We start from the raw sequence: 22,626 nt of genomic DNA on the forward strand, positions 1-22,626 counted from the left end.
CTAACAACCTGACATCATCCATTAACATGAATTGTCAAAACAAGAGAGACTTTTGATGTAAGGTTGTGGCTCATTAATTGAGTTGGCCAACAGTATTAAATAAAATCATAGCCACTTTCAGGTATGAAAAATTAATGCACTCTACAGTATGTTCAATAGGATGTCTTTTGTTTGTGTATACCCCCCGTACTGGTTCCAGTCGAGATGTGAGGCATCTGATGAGCTGCCTGTGTGGAGCTGGGAGCCGGAAGCTCTGATCAGCTGATGGAGGAGGAGCTGCAGAAGAGGTGAGCCATCTTCCCCCGGCAGATTGATTCACTTCGCGAGAGCCTGGTCAAGAAGAGAAGGGGATTAATCTGAAGAGTCGGGTGTCATTTGGAGGCAGCGACGAGTGGAAGAAGACAGGTGAAAGTCTGAAAGGAATATGTCCTAAGGACTCATCAGAATGTTTCCACCAGAGCTGACGAAGGAATATAGCAGCTTTTAACGTCAGACACAGACTCCCGTACAAAGAACGGAAAACATTGAGCTGGGAGCGGGGATTAATATCGTAATCTGACCCGAATATAGCCTAAAAATAAATTCCAGATAGTAGGTTATATAGATAAGCACGGAGTCCCTGCAGCAGGAGAGTTGTTGAGCACCATCAGTAAATGTAAACAAACAGCTATACAAGCTAGCTGAAGTTAGCCGATTGAGGGGTTAGCGTTCTACTGCTAGTGTATATAGCTAGCGTAAGGTTGTAGGACAAAGTCAATTTAAGACAGTCCGAACCGAATCATCCTGGTTTAGGGTGTAAACCCATATTAAGTCTCAATGGAATGTTTTTAGAGAATGACAGCATTTTCTTTAATCTCAGTATGTTGTTATTAGCACAGTTAGCATGTAGCCTAACGTCGGCTAAATGGTATTTGCGCTAGCAGTGCAGCATAATATCATTATAAATAGCACAGCAAAAGGAAAAAAAAAGAAGACATTTGACATTTTCGGCGCTACGTGGGCTTTTCACCTCGTAAATTACATTTAATTGTGGCAGAGATAAAACACTTGTAGAACTGGTGTAATGCTAAAATCTGTAGCCCCAGCGTCGTCCAGCTGATTGGCTGAAAACAGGAGGACGTCGGGATGAAAGCAAACAACTATTGACTTCTTAAAGATCTAATATTCTGAAAGCTCTGTGCTGTATTCGTGTTAGTAGCTTAACTTTGAGAGGAACATTTCATTTTTATATGGCCTTCTTCGCTCCTCTGTCCTCTCAGCATTTGCAGTCAAATTGAGAGGAGGGTCTGCAAACAGAGTACCAACTCAGACCGGCAGCATGGAGGAGGTCGTTAAATCGATCTATTAGTTTGATTTGAATATAAAACGACATCTAAAACTTGAAAAAAGTGGCGTATGAACAGTCTGTAATTACAGCTTAGGTGTTCGCCTCTTCTTCCTGACTAGTTAAAGAAGTCCAGCGCCTTGTCAGAGTTTGGATCATATAGCCTGTGGGCCCAGAGGGAAGCCTCCTCTCAGCTGTGTCTTGGTAGCCTCTGTCCTCCCCTCCCCCAGTCTTGAGACTCTGGATTCTCTCCGACTGTTGGAGGGTTTACGCTTGAGTTTTAGACGGAAGTAAAGCAGTGGTCTCAAGTCGCAGTCCTCTGGACGCAGGGGCAGTTAAACATTGGATGTAATGGAACTGATGTTCGCCGAGTGGGAGGACGGGGAGAGGTTCTCCTTCGAAGACTCGGACCGGTTCGAAGAAGACTCTCTGTGCTCCTTCATCTCAGAGGCCGAGAGCCTGTGTCAGAACTGGAGAGGATGGAGGAAGCAGTCTGCTGGACCCAACTCCCCTACTGTCAAAATTAAAGGTTGGACACAAGTACTCACATATACACCTCCATTAATGTTTGCCAATTGTGTGAAAGGCTTTGCTAAAATCAATTGCAAAAGATTTTAAAATACATTATCGGTATTAACTGTGACTTGGAAATCTATCATATGTTTTATCTTATTGTGAAACCTATTGTTTGTTATTATTCAATTGGAGTGATACAGCAGAGAAACATATTTTTGTTTAGCTTTGATCAATAATAATGACCAATAGCTAATTATTAGTAGCGGTTTTGCTAGTTTGTTCATGTTAACTCTGCTGCTGTAGCTGCTATTATAGCATTACATTACATATCATTTAGCTGACGCTTTTATCCAAAACGAATTCCAATAGGTGCATTCAACCATGATTGTACAAACCATAAACAGCAAGAATCATGTAAGTACATTAGCTTCAAAACAGCCAAACTACAAAGTGCTACATGTAAGTGCAATATAAGTGCAACTTGTCTTAGACCATCTTCTTAGCCCAGGTTTAGTCGGAAGAGAGAGATGTGTTTTTAGCATTCCAGCACTCGAGCTGCTCCATGTAGCTTGGTTGTATCGATGGTAAAGCATTTACGCCAACAAAGCACCATACTAATGAATGATTCAGCTGCAGATTCAATAAATATAATACAGCAAGTTGGTGTAATCCAGTCTAGACACAATGATTTGTCTTGAGTGTGAGGTGGACCATGTCAGCTGAAAGGGAACATCTCACAGAAGTGAGGTAGACCAGATGTCAGTACAGTACTTCTGTAATCCTGTGGGTTAAAAGGTAGAAGTTGTAAGTAAAGGTTGTGTATTACATTGTAATTTAACTGTTGTAGCTATATTTCTCAATTTGTTGATTAGGGACCAGAATAGGTTAGAGGAAATCTGCTAGCCAAAGTATATGAGAACCGTCAGAGTACTGAAACCTCACTTTTGTCTTGAGGATTGGTGCAGTTTAAGCTGTTTGTCCCGAAATAAATGATATATTTCACTGCTTGTTCACAGCTATAATGCTAACATCTTAGAATCAGCTTCAGTCACTGGCTTCATGGGACACTATCTCTCTCTGTCTGGTCAAGCCTGGAGATAATAAAATAGTTATATCCAATATATATATATATATAACTCTTAAACTCTAAACATTGTTAATATCTGTTTTAACATGTCTTTTTTTCATTCATGGACTGACATTGGAAATTAGTAGTTAAAATATGCTAGCCACAAGGACTGGGCAATAAGGTGTCCATTTATTGCAACATAAATCATTTTTGAATGGAGAGAGTACCAGTCTTTTACAAAGTATTGCATTCCAGGCAATTTGTATCTTTATGAGGCAATGTGATAGTTTTGGAGTGTGTCTTAAGTGAGTCTCTCAGATTTTATCATGGTTTGCCCCGTTTATTCTGGAGTCTCTGAAGGCTGGTGTAACACATTTGTCTATCACAGATGAAATAAATTCATGCTATTTTTGAGTCCCCTGATGCTTTACTTGAGCAATGAACCATAGGGATCTGTCTAACAGGAAAGAAGAAAGAATAATGATAATAAAGAAAATTATTGTGTTATATGAATAAGACATAGGAATTGACTCCACAGTATCTCAGTCTGCTGACTGATGGGGTGACTTTGACAGTGCGTTGTCTACAAAAGCACAACCAAACAAGCATTTTGGAAAGCAGACGAACACTGTTGCATTGTCAGATTTTTATTGGAGGATGCAGTTCATGTGAAGGATTACGCCAGGGCTTACCTCACCAGTGAACATATTTGTTTTGTTTTTCTATTTGATAAAAGTTGTGTGTGGAACAAAAATCAGATGCAGTGCACACTCTATGTTTTAAAGTTAGCATTTACAAACTGTTTCTTCTAAACAATGTTGAAAATACTGTTATTTTTCTGATGTTCTCAGTTACACATTACATCCATTGCACTTCAGTCCGTCCGATTTTTCCTTACTCTTGTTGATGGTTAAGGGCAAAGGAGGTTCCACCTTGTTAAGCCCCATGAGACAAATGTTGATTTGTAAATATGGGCTATACAAATCAAATTTGATTGATCTATTGGTTTTCTTAGAAAAAAACTTTCAGTCCACAAACTGAAGGCACACTGCACCACTCTCGCTGACTGCTACATAGCACTGGTCTTCTGTTTTTTCCCAAATTTTACTAAGATTCAAAGTATCCTGTGTCTGAATTGCACCACTCGGCGCTGCACTTCATCTGGCAATTTACAATAGACATTACAAGTTTGAAGCAGATTAGATGAACGGTTATGAGCTGCAAAGACAGACAGACGTTTGTGGAATTAGTATGTACATGGTCATATGGTTTTGAAAATCAGTACAAACATGTTTTTCCTGTCAGGTGAGTGGTCAAGCTTAACTTGCATGCCAGTAAGACGGAGCAGAGGATCGTGTAATAACATTGGCAGAGTTTCACCTAAGCAGCGCACTACAGGTGTACTTCAGTGTTCTAATGGAGCACACCCTGTGGAGAGACATGGATGGGGGAGGCCGTGATAGAGTTAGTGATCCAGTGAAAAGAGTGAGGGGTCCTTACCTCTTCACTCGGGCATCTACAAAGGATCAGCTTTTTTAATGTTATCCCTCTGTGCTGAGAGCTGATTTGTTGACGGCTAACTGCCACTCATCTGCAACAGCCAATCATAGACTGGTCACATTAACTCTGTTACTACCCAACCACCTTTCTTCAGGGTTTAGCTATGCACTGTTAGATAGTTCAATATATTTTGTAATAATGTATCAATTGATACAATTTTATTGTATAGGCCATATTCAAAAATTACAATTTGTCTAAAGGGCTTAAGTTAGAACAATACCTAGTGTTTAGCTGTTCAGTGAATGGCTGATGTGTGTGCACTGTTCAGACCTGGTATTAACATTCTTTCGAGAGATCCAATCACGATCAGCCGAGTAGGCGTCGGTGATCCTTCTCCCAGTAGTAGACTATTAGTGAAAGCAGAAGTAGTAACAGTTTGTGGTAGTTGCAGGCTTTAAAATATGCTGCTTAGTATTTAAAAAAAGGTAGATTTTACATTAAGGTGGATTTTATTGGTAACTTTTTTTTCTTGAATTACTTGCATGGTAACTACTTCGGCAATAGAGGGATGTAGCACTGATTATTCTGAGGCTCTAACGTTTCCACACAAGTAAAGATACTGTAATGGTTTGAGGTAAAACACCAATAACAGAACTGCGTAAAGACTCTACTGTAACATTGTAGAACTGAACCAATTATATCATGATCAGTTCATGTGTAGAATGCAAATTATTTTGTCAATTCATGGTTTAGTTCATAAATCAACAGAAAATCACCTTCAATTTATAATTCTGAGCAAACTCCATCCACTGAGCAAGTTAAGGTTTATTTGGTATAATCTATTGCAGAAAGGCAGCTAAATCTTGCTGAAGGAGCTGGAATCACAGAATGGGTTACGTTTTGATTGGTAACTGATAACTCCATTAATTTCAATGGATCAAGCCAATCATCAAATCACTTCAGTTCTAGTAAAATGTATGTGTGTGCAAAAAGCTATATTTAAATTTTTTGTAATCAGTTCATATTGTCAGCAGAAAATTAACTTAAACAAAACGTATACAACACGTATATAAGCAACTATTGTGTTGAGTGATGAATGTAGGATAGGTTAGTTTTGCTTGCAACTCTTAAAAGTTTAATCCATCACAAGTTATTGGAAGAGTTCAGCATCTGAGTGCAGAAGTAGCTCACAGTAGTCTGTTCTGTCAAGACCACTAAGATGATGCCCAAAGCAAGGGAACACATTTCTGCACAAACTCCTTATGTAATTGTAACATATGAATTTGCCTTTATGGGGTTAGTAAACAAAGCACCTGCTTTTGGTTACATTACAGCTTAGCTCACTGGATGTACACACGTACCACGTGAGGGATGCCTTGATGGGTTTCCCTTGACCTGTAACCATCAGCCCCTCAGCCTCTATGCCAATGATGGCATTACATGAACACAGCTCTTTCCTCCATATATGGTAAACAGCAGCACAAGTAGTGGCTTGGAAATCTGTAATCTGAGACCCTTAACTTTTTCTTCTCTCAGTGGCAGACAACTAAATCCTACAACTCACTCAGTCCTGTGATTGTGCTTATGCAGTTTTTTTTTAGCACACACACACACACACTATCAGCACTATAGCGTTGTATAGTATATATAAAGAAAGGTGTGAAGCTTTGGGATGACATACCCAGACATCATTCTGTTATTATCAACAAAAATGGATCATGGTGAAATCAGTCCTTGACAGACCTATACCCACAAGCTCTCACTCTACGTTGTTGCACTCGCTCACCTTCCTTACCAGTCTACCTGGATATGGGGCAGAGATTTCTAACTTGGTCTTCCATTTTGTCATTTTCACTGATCTTCCACTCAATATATTTTGTCCAGAGGCTAGGTTTGCATCTTCACTAGCCTCATGATTCAATTATGATTCAGCAGTCAACGATTCGATTAACACCGATTCATCTCGATTCATTTCAATGTGTCACATCCACAATTCTCGGTATTACTGTATGTAGCTTATTTTTTATCAATTATTAGAATCAGTCAGAAAAAAATGGGAAGTCCGTTTTTATTTAGAAAGTGTTTAAAACTGTTATTGTCATTACAAGCATGCCTTAATATACAAAATAGGATTTTCAATTCAACAATCAAACAACAACAGTAAGTGGTTGACATTTATTCAGTTTAGACTTGTGTGCTGCACCTCAAGCTTAAAAGACAAACACTTATTATAGCCTTTACTCTATCAAGGGGACACCGCCTGGCCCCACTTGCCAGTTTTGTTTACCCTTGTTCATAAAAGAGAAAAATACACGCACACACAAATACAAATGCACAGAGGGAAAGAGTGTGAACCATAAAACTCCCCCACTGATGATTTCGTGTCTCTATGACATTCTCTACAGATATAGACATTCCAACTCTATTGAACTGAGAACTGAGCATGGCTTTTGGAGCCACTAGACATGTCCCAAAATCTCAAGAGTTGCAGCCTATCTCAGGCACGTGTACATTTTATATAATATTTCATTAAAAAACTGACAGCTAAAAAGAAACGAAATTTAGATTTTAATAGGATTATAGCGGAAGATGGACAGCCCTAGTCAGTGCATTGTGATGTTCTTTTTCATGATTACAGGTGGATGGGAGTACAGTACTGATCACACTCTTACCGTCATTTCACGTAGATAAGGTTATTCAACCTCAACTTTCTTTAATGTGGGATTGCGAAAGAACAGAAATGAATACCCTACCTTCAGTATTTTCTCTCCTGTCCAGCTGACTGAGCTAAGCTTCCTCTCTTCCTCAGATGGTCAGGTGATTCCTCTGGTAGAGCTGTCAGCAAAGCAGGTAGCATTCCACATCCCGTTTGAGGTGGTGGAGAAGGTCTACCCCCCTGTCCCAGAACAGCTCCAGCTTCGCATTGCCTACTGGAGCTTCCCTGAAAATGAAGAAGACATCAGGTAAGATTACAGATAACCTGGATTTTTCTTTCTATCCTCTGATTAGGGATATGATATTTGTCTTACAACAATTAGGGCTGCGCGATATATCGTCATCGCGATATCAACGTGAGTTATATAGACTTATCGCAAAAGATTGGCAGAAACTGCGATAAATGATGATCCATGCGCCACACAATATATTTGGCTGATCAGATGAAGCCCTGCTGCCCTAGATGAAAGTAAATAAATGAAAGACATTCAGATCGTTGACGGTGTTTTCTGTCGGTGAATCATTGCCATAAAGAGAATAGAAAGAAAACAGAGAATTTTTCTCTCTCTGTCTCGGTCTCTTTTCTCTCTCTCTCTCAGCTGACATCACTGACTAGCTACAGTTTAAATGTTGATTTGTTTGTCGCCACAATATCAACACTGATTATCACATAATGATTGATTATTTTATTAATGAGGTAAATCTATATTCAGAGCAGAGCATTCCTCAGCCGATTGCTCGCTCTTTTCCTCTCACTCGCGCTCTCACACACAGACACACACACACACAGTGTGATCGGACAGATTTTCAAACTCAGGTGTGTTAAAATAATGCACTTTAAAAACTTAGTAAATGTTTGTGGATTTGGATGCCTCCGTTTGGTTTGACGCATTCAGCGCAGCGCAGGTGAACGATAGAGACGCAGAGGTAACTCAGAGAGAGAGCCGCAAAAAGCTGTAAAAAAAATTACTTTCATGGCCCAAACATATATGTAAAGTCCAAAAGAGACACTGTAGGTGGACTTAGTGGAGCTGTGCATGGCTCCCTGGTGTGTACTCACGAGTTGGTAGCAAAGGGCTGTGAGCCCAATCCTGGCTGTGTAGCTGTCTGTTGTCTCTGCGTCCGTAGCCAGGGACTGTTTATTATTATTTATCGCACGTCATATCGTCATCGTGATATTAATTAACCTTATCCCATATATTGTTTTCCTAATATCATGCAGCCCTAAACAACATTACTGTTTTCACAATAGCTTTGACCTGTATGTCAGGTATTTGTTATTACCTTACAGTGTTGTAATCCACAGCTACATTTCTGAAAGTTACCTAACATATTGAATGCTTACAATATATAAATTATCCCAAGCTCTTTTTTTTCATTGACTGTCTTGTTAATTAAGCCAATCAGACGTTACATTGAACATAATGGTATTAATGTTGATATCTAGCAGCACCTAACAAATCCATGCATTATATTAAGTGTTTCTCTTTATAGACCCTGAAAAGTCCTTCTTAATCAGTTCTATTCATCTCTTCTAATCTTCACCGAATGTATTTGTATCAGGATCAGGGAGGCACATGTTTCATACCCAGCTCTTCTGAGTGACTATTTGTCTGATGATATACAGTAAATAAAAAGCAAAAGTTTCTATTCTTACATGCAGAAAATAAACAAGTTGAACCAATCCCGCTGGAATCTGGAACTTTATGATAGGCACTGTTTTGGAAAAGAAATATTGAGATTATTGATAAACCAGGCTCACCAGTGTAAAAACACTCGTTTTCTGATTCTATCTCAGTTTCTGTCCTTGTCCTTCCTCAGGTTATATTCCTGTCTGGCTAATGGGAGTCCAGATGAATTCCAACGTGGAGAGCAACTCTACAGGATCCGAGCAGTCAAAGACCCACTACAGATCGGTGGGTTGAGTATTCAATCTTACCATACATTGGATCTTTCATTTCTGTAACTTTTCACTGAATAGATTAATATAACATTATTATGGAATACAACACAACTAGGCCCAAAGTTATAATAACACCCACTTCCACTCTGTCTATAAATAAGCCATCTGTACATCATAGATTCATTCAAAGCAGCACCTTTCAGTTTTTAAATACTCTAAATACAGTTTAGAACTAATATACTAAAGTTTTTATTTCTTTGTTCAGCCTGTTCCTTTACACTTCTTCAATTCTGTGTTTGTACATGTTTCTGTGATGGTCTATCTTTTATCAGGCTTCCATCTCAGTGCTACAGTAGTGTCCAGTCAGGCTGGTCAGTCTAAGGGAGCATACAATGTGGCGGTCATGTTTGATCGCTGCCGCATCACTTCCTGTAGCTGCACCTGCGGCGCGGGGGCCAAATGGTGTGCCCATGTGGTGGCACTGTGCCTGTTCAGGATCCATAATGTGAGTTTGAGTCTGCACAATTCCATCTCTTAAACTGTCTGTTATATTAATCAAATCAAATGATCTCACTTTGTCAACACAAAACCAACACAAAAGATTGCAGCACCTTACTAATCCATACATTATCAGAAGTCTCTTAATAGTCTCTTTATAGTCCCTGGAAAGTCCTTCTTAATCAGTTCTGTTCTATACAGAATGCGTTTGTATCAGGATCAGGGAGGCACATGTACTTCATCTATGCTTTACCTTAGCGTGTGAAATTTGTCATTTATTTTGAGGAACACCCATATCTCACCAGAAGGTTTGTATGACCAAAATGCTAGACTAGCAACAGGACTCTATTTGTCATCAAGAAACTCAAAAACTATTAGAAAAACATATCAAATCAAAAAATGTAAATAAAGTAAATATGGGTCATATGTTGGAGTACTAAATACGTACTTTGTGTGTGTGTGCGTGTAGGCATCAGCAGTTTGTCTGAGGGCTCCGGTCTCTGAGTCTCTGTCCAGGCTGCAGAGGGACCAGCTGCAAAAGTTTGCCCAGTACCTCATCAGTGAGCTGCCTCAGCAGGTAAAATCTTCTTTATGAATCAAGCTATTGATGATAATTCAATACATACATGATCTTTGAATTTCATATATCTGACAAAGCACGTTTGATTTTCATGAATTTTTTTATCTTCAGATCCTGCCCACAGCCCAACGGCTACTTGATGAGTTGCTCTCTTCTCAGTCTACTGCCATCAACACAGTGTGTGGAGCTCCAGGTACAGTAGCAGTTTGATCCCGGCATACTGAGAGAACTGACATGATAAACAAGTCTTGTATTTACAACCAGAAAAGTATTGATAATTGTATTCAAGTGGATCAGTCTCAGCCCATATTATTAGATATTGCTACAGCTAGATGGCAGTGATGTTTCCGGTATGGTGTCCCCCTGGTCTATTCCCCCTGTAAGGAGTTTGTGTTTATACTACTGTTGTTCACCTGCTGCACTGGGCAGTATGAATAGAAAAGTCGTTAAATAAAAACAAAGATAAATACTTGTGTGTTTGTGTGCATATAGACCCGACAGCAGGACCCTCAGCATCTGATCAGAGCACATGGTGTTTGGATGAGTCTACTCTCAGTGACAACATAAAAAAGACTCTGCACAAGTTCTGCGGGCCTTCACCTGTTGTATTCAGGTACCCACTACTCGTCTCACATAATACTCCCTACCACAGCACCCATAGAACTATTCTAAACGTCAGACACTTCTCTAACCTGTTTCAGTCATACACTTCACTCTGTAAACAAGGTGCTTGTTTTACATGTCAGCCTTTAGTTTAAATAAGACACACCCTGAGTAAAAATGCATGTTTCCGGAGACAGATGCAGCACTGAAACTGTTGCTTTCTCTACTATCATGCTCCTGTATAGACACGGTGTAACACTGATAGTCTTTTATTAGGGATTGGAATTGAGAACTGATTCCATATTGTTTGAACCGTCAGATTCATGCATCTAAGCATATTGAGTCACTTTTTTGATGTTAACATTCAACTCTCACAGCTTCATATTGCAAAAATAGTGTTGTAAAATGTATCTGTCTACACTGCTTGAAACCTGCAAAGGAGTCATGATGGAGAGGAGGGAACAGTTGCTTAATTTCAGAAATACAGATTATGATATTGCCGGTTGTAATTTCTGTAAAATCCATAGCGCTAAAGGAATACTTAAAATCTAATAAATTTTATACAAAGTAGGTAGTGTGTTTAGTGTGCCATAGAGCTCCAGTGTTACTGCAAAAAATACCCTTACACTCTTCCTTCATGTTAACCTGCACAGTGAGCATTGTTTAATTTCTCTCTTTATTCTGTATATTGTATTCACAGTGATGTAAACTCCATGTACTTGTCATCCACGGAGCCGCCAGCTGCTGCTGAGTGGGCATGTCTGCTGCGACCTCTGAGAGGCAGAGAGCCAGAAGGCATTTGGAACCTTTTGTCCATTGTCAGGGAGATGTTCAAGAGACGAGACAGCAATGCAGCTCCACTGCTCGAGATCCTCACTGAGCAGTGCCTCACCTACGAACAGGTACATCCTCAACGTGACATGTGCTCTTGCTGCTGAAAGTAAACCACTGAAAAGATTTAACATCAGCAGATGTTGCTCTCAATGTAGAAGTTGACAGCACTCTGAAAAGTACAAGGCACACTTGTAATGATTCTCAGATTGAGAATTGTTTTACATTTAGCTGTATTCGTGTTATTGAGGCTAATGCTTAAAATCTCAATGCTGTCAGAAGATATTCAATACAGGGTAATCCAGAGAGGTCAAAATCAACCTTTTCTGCAGATTTAGATTTGAGTTATTTCTGTTCTGCCACACGTTACTCTCACCATCATCCACCTCTCCTGTGCATGTACCAAACACTCATATGAATTAGGGAGGCTCAGCTCTGACTCAGCTGGTAGAGCAGGTCCTCTACTAATCAGGACTCCCCTCGGCTAAGCAGAAATAGAACATGAAGCAGATGAAATAAGCGAGTAGAAGGATAGAGGACAACAAACAGGAGAGGTGCCATAGAAAAGAGGAGAACAATACAGCCAGTGCTCTCACACACACACACACATTCCTACATTGACTTACATTGAAAGCATTTTACACCTAAAATAAAAAAAATAGTACTTTATGTGAACTTGTTTTTTGTCAAGTCAAAATAGATTTAGGTCCCCACAGCCGTGGTAATATCCAGAGCGCGCGCGCACACACACACACACACACACACACACACACACACACACACACACACACACACACACACCCCTTAATGAATTCTCTGACTGTGTGTTCAGATCATTAGCTGGTGGTACAGTGTTCGAACATCAGCGTCCCACAGCAGTGCCAGTGGTCACACTGGGCGCAGCAATGGCCAGTCAGAGGTGGCTGCTCACGCCTGTGCCAGCATGTGCGATGAGATGGTGGTGCTCTGGAGACTTGCTGTGCTTGACCCGACGATGAGCCCTTGCAGGTCAGCCCATTATGCCACTGACACGCTATACACTCCTTATGTACTTTTTATGAACTGTCACGGAATTTGGTCAAGAAATATTGAAGATTCCATGTGATGTAATATCAGCACATTTCTCATTTCTTCATCACATAATTTTTTTATGATTGTAGTAAATATTAAGTAAGGACTCAATCAATAATATAAAGTCTGTCTATGCTCTACTCTAGGCGTCTTGAACTTGCAGTCCAGCTGAAGCAGTGGCATCTAAAGGTAATTGAAATAGTGAAGCGGGGGCAACATCGCAAGTCCCTGGATAAACTATTCCAGGGCTTCAAACCCGCTGTAGAGTCCTGCTACTTTAACTGGGAAGTGGCCTACCCACTCGATGGAATAACCTACTGCAGTGCAGATAAGAAGAGTGCCACATTTTGCTGGTCTAGGGCAGTTCAACACCAGAGAGGAGTCAAAGCTGCTGCAGGAGGAGTTGGAGAACCTCCTGAACCAGGGGGAGGGGGCAGAGCTGAAGGTGGAGCTGTAGGAGATTATAAAGGAAGAGGGAGTGGTCACTTGTCTCAACAAGAATTGGCAGTCCGACCCAAGGAGACCATTCTAACCAAGAGGAAGGGTCTGACAGTGAGTGGAGGGGGAGGGATGCTGGTCCGTTTGGGAGGGAGTGTCTCTCTTGCCCTGGAAGAAGGAGGTGGGAAGTGCATGTACAAAGGTCCAGGCTCCTCCTCTGGAGGGAAGCTGAAACTGACACAGGCAGGTGGAAAGGGGGCATCGGTAGGAGGACCTGGAGGGAGTGGAGCGTTAGGAGGGGGAAAGCATGCCAGTGCTAAGCGGAGAACCAGCAGCGAGGACAGCTCCCTGGAGCCAGACTTGGCTGAGCTCAGTCTGGATGATGGCTGTAGTCTGGCTTTGGGGGCTGAGGCAAGCAACACTTTTGAGTTTCTACCCCCACCCCCAGAAATGCTGCCATCTCCAAGCCCACTGCTCAGAGACTCACGCAAGTACAATAGCACCAACGGAGGGAACAAGATGTTTGAAACAAAGCGTGTCAGCCTTAGCTCTGCTGCACTTCCTATTGCAGAGACTGCTCCATCCTGCTTCCCTTCCAAAGAGACAGTGGTGGTTGTTATGGACAAGCCCAATGCTGCAGAAAAGGAAGCAGAGCTGGAAATTGAGTCTGTCCAGAACAGAGATGAAGATGTAGACTCAGCTGGCAGTAATCAACCCTCTACCTCCACCACTACAACAAGATCAGGCCCCACTCAAACATCAGCCAAGGACCAGCAGGGCCACGAAGAAGCAGCGTCTGCTCGAGCAGCGGAAGCAGGGAGTGGTACAGCAGCTGCAGCTGGGCCAGCTAACCAAGGAGCAGAGGCACCAGGGGCAGCTGCTGGAGGAGAAGCTGTGGGTGAGGATGACTATCAGGCATACTACCTGAGTGCTGCCTCAGAGGAGGGAGCAGACAGACAGTTGACTGACAACCATCAGGAGGAGGAGCCGGACATCTTTGCAGGAATCAAACCGCTGGATCAGGAGGGACGCATGGAGGTAAGGAAGGAAGACCTGAAGTGCTGCACAAGTTAAATTGTTAACAGGGGTGATTACAGATATGGATGTAGATATTTCAAAACATGGGTTCTTAACCAGTTAAGATTGTACTTAAAGGGTTTTCCTTTTAGCACTAAGTGGACATTCAGACTAGAAAAGTGCCATAGATGTGACCATAAAATATGTTTTCTGATTGTATTAACTATTGATGCCACAGTTTTAAGAACAATAATCAAACCTGAAATTACCTAAAGAAGATTAATTATTTTAACTTATTCGTTACATTGCCACCTACATTAGTGTCCTCCAATGGGCATGGTTTTATGGCAACATGTCAGTACTGTTTGAGTGGTGCAATCCAGTATTGGTGTACTGTAGGTAGCCATTCCCCAATGAATCTTCACAAATCACACAAGTGAGCTGCGACTTTTGAGTCTGGTCACTTGCCACAACTAGAGTTAGTATTTTATTTGCAGATGAATTCCACCAGTTAAAAATCTGTCTGACTGCCTGTTGCTTCCATTTAGCTCTGTCACTTTGCATCTCTCTTTACAGCAAAGCTTGAGAGTCGAGCATTATTTTAGATGTTTGGAAAGATTAACAAAACTCTAGAACACCAATCCAAGTTGTAAAAAGTTTTTTTAAATCAAAGCGATGAGGCTGTCTCTTCGAGGCATGAGCTACTTTGTAGAGTATGGACTATTTATTGTAGATCTACAAACAAAGTATAGACAAATACTGCTCTTCTTCCGGACCTGACTACTGTTGCTGTGTGTGCATGTGCCTGCAGGTGCTGTTTGCATGTGCAGAGGCCCTTTATGCTCATGGTTACAGTAATGAGGCGTGCCGGCTGGCAGTGGAGCTGGCCAGAGACCTGCTAGCCAACCCTCCTGACCTGAAAGTGGAGCAGCCACAGACTAAGGTAGATACAGCCACATGTCCCAGCAGTGTGGAACACATTCTCTTGGACCTTTGAACTCACTTTTCTCCTTCCACTGTACAGTCTCAATATTCTTAACTCCTCAGTCAGCATCTTGAACTGTGTATTGATATATTGAGTCCTTCTTCGTGAAGGTAAGGCACCAGATTCTATTTTTTTCTCTGCATCATTATTATTTCTTTTGTTGTTGGATCTAGGGTAAGAAGAGCAAAGTGTCGACCAGCCGTCAGACGCAGATAGCCACCAACACACTGTCGAAAACTTCCTTTCTCCTCACTGTTCTCAGTGAACGTCTGGAGCTCCACAACCTGGCCTTCAGCACCGGCATGTTCTCCCTGGAGCTCCAGAGACCACCGGCGTCTACCAAAGCTCTGGAGGTTTCTAATTCTCACGCACAAACACACATTTGGTCTGTTGCATTGAGATGATGCACCGGCTGCTCCACCTCTTGACTGAAAAATGCGGAGGATCTGTTGCTGTTTTGACCATCATTGCTCATTGCAGAGAACCCCCTGCTTTGTTTTTAATGTGTGAAAGGCAGACTGCGGGTCAACTAAAAGATTAAATAATCAGATTTTAGTGTTCAACAGTAAAGGTCATGGTGACCTCATATTCTTGTGGATGCAATATGTCAGTAACACCTGAAGGGAATGAAGCTGCACTTTTTGATGGAAATGTAACCATAGTGCTGTAATTCTATTTATGTTGTTATATTTTATAAGCAATTTTTGCGAGTTACTGTTTAAGAAAAGCAAAGCATGATTCTGCTGTGACAACTTCAGCTGATAATCAAATTTTTTTGTATACGTATTTATTCCTGTATAAACTCCATGAATATGTCATGTAAAGTATATACGTAGTATATCCAATAATTGGTATTCATTTAGGAATAATGAAATTGTAGCACCCACACTGACTGCTTTTGTGTGTGCTGACCAGGTGAAGCTGGCCTACCAGGAGTCCGAGGTGGTGGCTCTATTGAAGAAGATTCCTCTGGGCCTGGTGGAGATGTCGGTGATCAGAGAGAGAGGAGAGCAGCTCAGAGACGGAAACTTCTGTGATTACAGACCTGTTCTGCCTCTCATGTTGGCCAGCTTCATCTTTGATGTACTTTGTACCCCAGGTAAGCACCAATTATTGCCAGATTTAGTTTTCCTTGTTTAATTTAAATATACACTACCGTTCAAAAGTTTGGGGTCACTTAGAAATGTCCTTATTTTTCAAAGAAAAGCGCTGTTTTTTTCAATGAAGATAACATTAAATTAATCAGAAATACACTCTATACATTGTTAATGTGATAAATGACTATTCTAGGTGGAAACGTCTGGTTTTTAATGAAATATCTACATAGGTGTATAGAGGCCCATTTCCAGCAACTATCACTCCAGTGTTCTAATGGTACATTGTGTTTGCTACTTGCCTTAGAAGACTAATGGATGATTAGAAAACCCTTGAAAACCCTTGTGCAATTATGTTAGCACAGCTGAAAACTGTTTAGCTGCTGAGAGGAGCTATAAAACTGGCCTTCCTTTGAGCTAGTTGAGTAACTGGAGCATCACATTTGTGGGTTCCATTTGATCTCTCAAAATGGCCAGAAAAAGAGAACTTTCCTGTGAAACTCGCCCATCTATTCTTGTTCTTAGAAATGAAGGCTATTCCATGCGAGAAATTGCGAAGAAACTGAAAATTTCCTACAAAGGTGTGAACTACTCCCTTCAGAGAACAGCACAAACGGGCTCTAACCAGAGTAGAAAGAGAAGTGGGAGGCCCCGGTGCACAACTCAGCAAGAACACAAGTACATTAGAGTCTCTAGTTTGAGAAATAGACGCCTCAAAGGTCCTCAACTGGCAGCTTCTTTAAATGGTACCCACAAAACACCAGTGTCAACATCTACAGTGAACAGGCGACTCCGGGATGCTGGCCTTCTAGGCAGAGTGGCAAAGAAAAAGCCATATCTGAGACTGGCCAATAAAAAGAAAAGATTGATATGGACAAAAGAACACAGACATTGGACAGAGGAAGATTGGAAAAGTGTTATGGATAGACAAATCTAAGTTTGAGGTGTTTGGATCAAACAGAAGAACATTTGTGAGATGGTGAAAAGATGCTGGAAGAGTCCTGACGCCATCTGTCCAGCATGGTGGAGGTCATGTGATGGTCTGGTGCTGCTTTGATGCTGGTAAAGTTGGAGATTTGTACAAGGTAAAAGGGATTTTAAATAAGGAAGGCTATCACTCCATTTTGCAACACCATTCCATACCCTGTGGACAGCGCTTGATTGGAGCCAATTTCCTCCTACAACAGGACAATGACCCAAAGCACACCTCCACATGATGCAAGAACTATTTAGGGAAGAAGCAGGCAGCTGGTATGCTGTCTGTAATGGAGTGACCAGTGCAGTCACCAGATTTCAACCCCATTGAGTTGTTGCGGGAGCAGCTTGACCATATGGTACGCAAGAAGTGCCCATCAAGCCAATCCAACTTGTGGGAGGGGCTTCAGGAAGCGTGGGGTGAAATTTCTACAGATTTCCTCAACAAATTAACAGCTAGAAAGCCAAAGGTCTGCAATGCTGTAATCGCTGCAAATGGAGCATTCTTTGACAAAAGCTAAGTTTGAAGAACAAAATTAATATTTCAAATAAAAATCATTATTTCTAACCTTGTCAATGTCTTGACTATATTTTCTATTCATTTTGCAACTCATTTGATAAATAAAAGTGTGAGTCTTCATGGAAAACACGAAATTGTCTGGGTGACCCCAAACTTTTGAACGGTAGTGTATATAATTTTATTCTTGTATTATGCAAAGCCATCAAATTTTTGTCTTTTCAGATTATGTTGATGATTTAAAGATCCTAAATTCAAATATAGCGGCGTTTTTAATTACCTGATGTGTGTACGTGTAGTCAGTTGGTTAACTAGATAGTAGTCTAGTATATTGCAAATGTGATTTTGAGCCAGTGACAAATAATACATTATTTTATTTTATTCTTAAGGCCTAAATCAAGACATTTTAAATGCAGGCTTAATGAATTAACATCTCCTATCACTCTTCTCCATATTGTTTGTGCAGTCGTGTCCCCAACAGGTTCCCGTCCACCTAGTCGCAACCGTAACAATGAGATGCCAGGTGATGAGGAGCTGGGCTTTGAGGCTGCTGTTGCTGCACTTGGTAAAAATACAATTTTATTTCTCTTTCAGCTCTGTCTGGACTGGACTCTTTTTTTTCTCCGTTTCCACCTTTCTCACATCCCCTATCTTTGTCTGTACCGTACTTTGTCTATGTCTGCACTGGGCCTTATCCTGTCTCCCCTAACACTTCGTACTGTAATTCTTCTTGTCACTGTTTGTCTGCAGGTATGAAGACCACAGTCAGTGAAGCAGAGCATCCTCTACTGTGTGAAGGAACTAGACGGGTGAAAGGTGACCTGGCTCTGGCTCTCATGATCACTTACAAGGATGACCAGAGCAAGCTTAAGAAGGTAACCATCACCACTGTGATTATTCAGAACATCTGTGTGGAAAATATATATTTTTTAGTTATAAATAGTGTTATTGCTGTGACTGATGATAACTGAGATGTGTTCTGCCAGTAAGCTAAACCGAGAAAAAAAAAGTCATTCTCACACTCACTGTCTGTGGAAATGGGAGAGAAAGAAGGGGTATGTTTAGAGTTGTATTATTGTAGTGGTGTATTAATCAGTGTATTTGGTATTGACACATAATCAATCAATCAAATTTTATTTGTATAGCCCATATTCAAAATTACAATTCGTCTCATAGGGATTTAACATGGTGAGACATCCTCTGTCTTTAACCCTCAGCAAGAGTAAGGAAAAACTACTTAAAAAACCCTGTTAACAGGGTAAAAATAAGTAGAAACCTCAGAGAGAGCAACATGTGAGGGATCCTTCTCCCAGGACAGACAGACGTGCAATAGATGTCGAGTGCAGGAAAACATCATCAAGAGTAAAGTTTTTAGCAGCATTGATGAGGGTAAACATTTTGAAGGATAACTTCAATACTATATGTCAAGCAGTCCTGCTGGAATCATAGTCCATGGTCAGCAGCCAGCAAGATAATGATCCATCATCCAGGTCGGATCCACTATAGTCCACAGTCATTGTCCACTGCCGCTTATTAAGATCCATCATCAGGCGCCGCCTCGGTCGTGGTCCACCACCATTATATGATGCCAACGCGACACAGGATCCGCCATTTCCACTTCGATGAGCCCGCACGGTATAGAATCGGCCATACTGGATCAACCATTGCGACCTCTGATGCGCGATCCACAAATCGTAATCCATGGTGTGGCCACAGCGGGCCCGGATCTGCGGGCGATAAAGCAAAGGGACTTGGGGAAGGGGTCAAGTCAGTAACATGTACTGATGAGATATGACTTACTTCCAGTTGATAGGGATGGAGAAGAGGAAGAAGAAGCTGGAAAGAGAAGCTCCGTGTGTCATGTGTCATAAATTCCCTTTGCGTCTTAGCGTCATCAGGGGTTTTGGCCTTGTAATCAATGATACAGGCTGAACTTGGGGGTACACTGAGGCTCAAACAGATAGTTTCTGCCTCCCGAACTGAAAGTGGTAGATTATTCCACAGGAGAGGGGCTTGATGGCTAAAAGCTCTGGCTCCTACTCTACTTTTAGAGACTTTAGGGACAACATGTAAGCCTGAATTTTGGCAGCGGAGGGCTCTAGTGGGTTGATAGGGTACTAACAGCTCTTTAAGGGCCTTGAAGGTGAGGAGGAGAATTTTAAATTTTATTCTAGATTTAACCGGAAGCCAGTGTAGCAATACTAATACTGGAGAAATGTGCTCTCTTTTCTTGGTTCTTGTCAGGACACGTGCTGCGGCATTTTGGACAAGCTGTAGAGTCTTTAACGACTTACTGCTGGAGCCTGATAGTAATGAATTACAATAGTCCAGTCTCGATGTATCAACGGATTGGACTAGTTTTTCTGCATCTTTTTGCGATAGGACATGTGTAATTTTTGAGATATTACGCAAGTGGAAAAATGCTGTCCTAGAAATTAGTTTTAGGTGTGAGTTAAAGGACAAATCACCAAGTTCCTGACTGTTTCATTGGAAGCAAAAGCAATGTCGTCTAGCGCAGCTATATCTTGAGATAATGTATCTCAAAGGTGTTTAGTGCCAAGTATTATAACCTCTGTTTTATCTGAGTTTAATAGGAGAAAATTGCGTGTCATCCAGGTTTTTATGTCCTTTAGACATGCTCGAAGTTTAGTTCATTGATTACTTTGTTCAGGTTTTAATGACAAGTATAACTGGGTGTCATCCGCATAGCAGTGGAAAAATTGGGCCGAGCACAGAGCCCTGTGGAACACAATGGTTAACTTTGGTGTGCACAGATGACTCACCATTAATTTGCACGAATTTGGAGCGATCAGTAAAATAAGATTTAAACTAGTTAAGGGCGGTTCCATTAATGTTAATTAACTGTTTAAGTCTTTGTAATAAAATTTGTCAATTGTGTTGAATGCTGCACTGAGATCTAACAGAACGAGGACAAGACACAAGTCCCTGATCTGAAGCTATTAGAAGGTCATTAGTGACTTTTGCTAAGGCTGTCTCTGTGCTGTGATTGGCTCTGAACCCAGACTGAAAGTCTTCATATGTATTATTTTCCTGGAGAAACTCACACAGCTGATTGGCTACAACTTTTTCTAAGATTTTAGACATGATGGGGAGATTAGATATTGGTCTGTAATTGGCTAAAACCTCTTGGTCTAGGGTGGGTTTTTTGAGAAGGGATTTGATGACTGCTATTTTAAAAGACTGTGGTACATAACCTGATGATAATGACAGATTGATTGTATGAAGTAACGAACTATCAATTAGGTGCAGAATTTCTTTAAGTAATTTTGTCGGAATCAGATCTAAGATACAGGTTGTTGGTTTAGAACTTTAGATTATTTTGGTAAACTTATCACGGGTGATCAGAGAGAAACTGTCTAAATAATGGGTAGGATTCTCAGCCATTTCTGAGATTTCTGTTGTTGGTAGGGTATTGGTGCCAATTGAGGGCAGGAGATGGTTGATTTTATTTCTAATAGTTAGAATTTTATCATTAAAAAAGGTCATAAAGATATTGCTATCTAGGGATCGAGGAATACTGGGTTCGGTGGAGGTGTGACTCTGTCAGCCTGGCTACAGTGCTGAAGAGAAACCTGGGGTTTATTTTTGTTTTCTCCTATTAGTGTTTATTTCTATTATAATGATGATTATGGTTTTGGTCTTTGGCCACAGTGCAGATGTGCACATAGTCCAATTCTCCAACCATATACATTCCTGTTTCTGTGTGGGCCTACACATTTTGGAAATTTTACAAAGAAACAACCACAAAAAAATTAACTAGAAGGCTCATAGGAGAGTGCATACCTCCACCTTATCTCGCCATGTTAAAGAACGTATAATCTTGTTTATCCAGATATGCTCCAAAATGTAAATATTCCACCTTGGGTCATGCCCCACCCCTCTACCAAATATCAAGGAAATCAGTATGGATGTTTATGAAGTAATCCTGCAAACAGTCACTCAATCCATCATTAATCAGTAACACTTTTCAAACAAACAAAATGTAATACCAAGTGCTTTGCATAATCCATCCCCCAACAATTACATACACACACATACCTATGAACATAAATAAAGCAGGGGCTTAATAGAGTGCTAAGAATAATAAAAAACACTGAGGAAATAGTAGCTCACCAATCTTAAGGTCTTGTACACAGGCCCTCTCTCATTCCCTTTGTTCTTTTTCCTGTTTCTCTCTATCTCTCTCCCTCCTCCCATCTGCAGATACTGGATAAGTTGTTGGACAGGGAGAGTCAGACCCACAAGCCTCAGACTTTAAGCTCATTTTATTCCAGCAAGCCAACAGCTGGCAGCCAGCGCAGCCCATCCAAACACACTGCTTCTGGCCACAGTGGAGGGGGCGGAGCCACAGGGGGTGTATCTAAACACGCTCCTTCATCTTCCTCTGCGACCACTGTGGCAGCCTCTTCCTCCAGCTCTACGTCTGCTGTGACAATGGCTGGTGAAGAGGTGCCTCATCAGGCGGAACCCAACCCAGTTTCGAACAGTGCCGCAGGGGAGAGTACTGCTGAGACCAGGGGGCATGGTGAGAACCCCAATGACCCCCATCTTTGGTGCCACAATCTAAGTTGTTGTTGGTTGTAAACATATAGGTAGTACTACAGTATACGTTTCACTACAAACATTTTTTAAATGCTTTTTGTGTGGAGCTCCATACATGGTTCACATGTCTGAAATCTAGGATTCTTGTGCTTCCATATATTTTGGAAGTCACTCTAAGGTCTTTTACAGAGATGGACCTCTGTTTGTCTTCTGTCCTTACAGTATCAGATGGGCCTCCTCCACCGAGTGACCAGCATAGTGAAACAGCTCCGTTTAAGCTGGAGGCCACCGTACCTAGTCGGCTAGCGCTGGGGGCGCGCTGTGGTTACAGCCAACGCTGCTGGGGCTCACCAGTCCGTCAGAAGAAGAAACACACTGGTACACATTTTGACATTTGACAATTTGTATATTTTTTTTATCTATCTAG

At 41.3% G+C, this 22,626-nt stretch overlaps 1 protein-coding gene across 2 annotated transcripts in view; it reads left to right on the plus strand.

The window, feature by feature from the left end:
- Positions 1-266: 266 nt before the first annotated feature.
- zswim8 (zinc finger, SWIM-type containing 8) overlaps positions 267-22,626 on the plus strand; it is a 31,746-nt gene continuing 9,386 nt past the window's right edge. Inside the window, exons 1-18 of one of the 2 annotated variants that reach the window (XM_053435725.1) lie at positions 276-405; positions 1,447-1,853; positions 7,219-7,372; positions 8,946-9,040; positions 9,360-9,532; positions 9,995-10,102; positions 10,217-10,298; positions 10,598-10,718; positions 11,409-11,610; positions 12,372-12,547; positions 12,757-14,086; positions 14,877-15,008; positions 15,224-15,403; positions 15,966-16,148; positions 18,093-18,201; positions 18,387-18,511; positions 21,861-22,182; positions 22,422-22,577. In XM_053435725.1, the coding sequence (XP_053291700.1) occupies positions 1,676-1,853; positions 7,219-7,372; positions 8,946-9,040; positions 9,360-9,532; positions 9,995-10,102; positions 10,217-10,298; positions 10,598-10,718; positions 11,409-11,610; positions 12,372-12,547; positions 12,757-14,086; positions 14,877-15,008; positions 15,224-15,403; positions 15,966-16,148; positions 18,093-18,201; positions 18,387-18,511; positions 21,861-22,182; positions 22,422-22,577 (3,826 nt within the window). In that variant the 5' untranslated portion in view covers positions 276-405; positions 1,447-1,675. Of the gene's footprint in view, positions 1,854-7,218; positions 7,373-8,945; positions 9,041-9,359; positions 9,533-9,994; positions 10,103-10,216; positions 10,299-10,597; positions 10,719-11,408; positions 11,611-12,371; positions 12,548-12,756; positions 14,087-14,876; positions 15,009-15,223; positions 15,404-15,965; positions 16,150-18,092; positions 18,202-18,386; positions 18,512-21,860; positions 22,183-22,421; positions 22,578-22,626 lie in introns of both variants that reach the window. The other variant, XM_053435726.1, reaches the window with a different exon arrangement.

The sequence above is a fragment of the Pleuronectes platessa genome, chromosome 12 (genome assembly GCF_947347685.1).
Source record: "Pleuronectes platessa chromosome 12, fPlePla1.1, whole genome shotgun sequence".
NCBI classification, from domain to species: Eukaryota; Metazoa; Chordata; class Actinopteri; order Pleuronectiformes; family Pleuronectidae; genus Pleuronectes; species Pleuronectes platessa.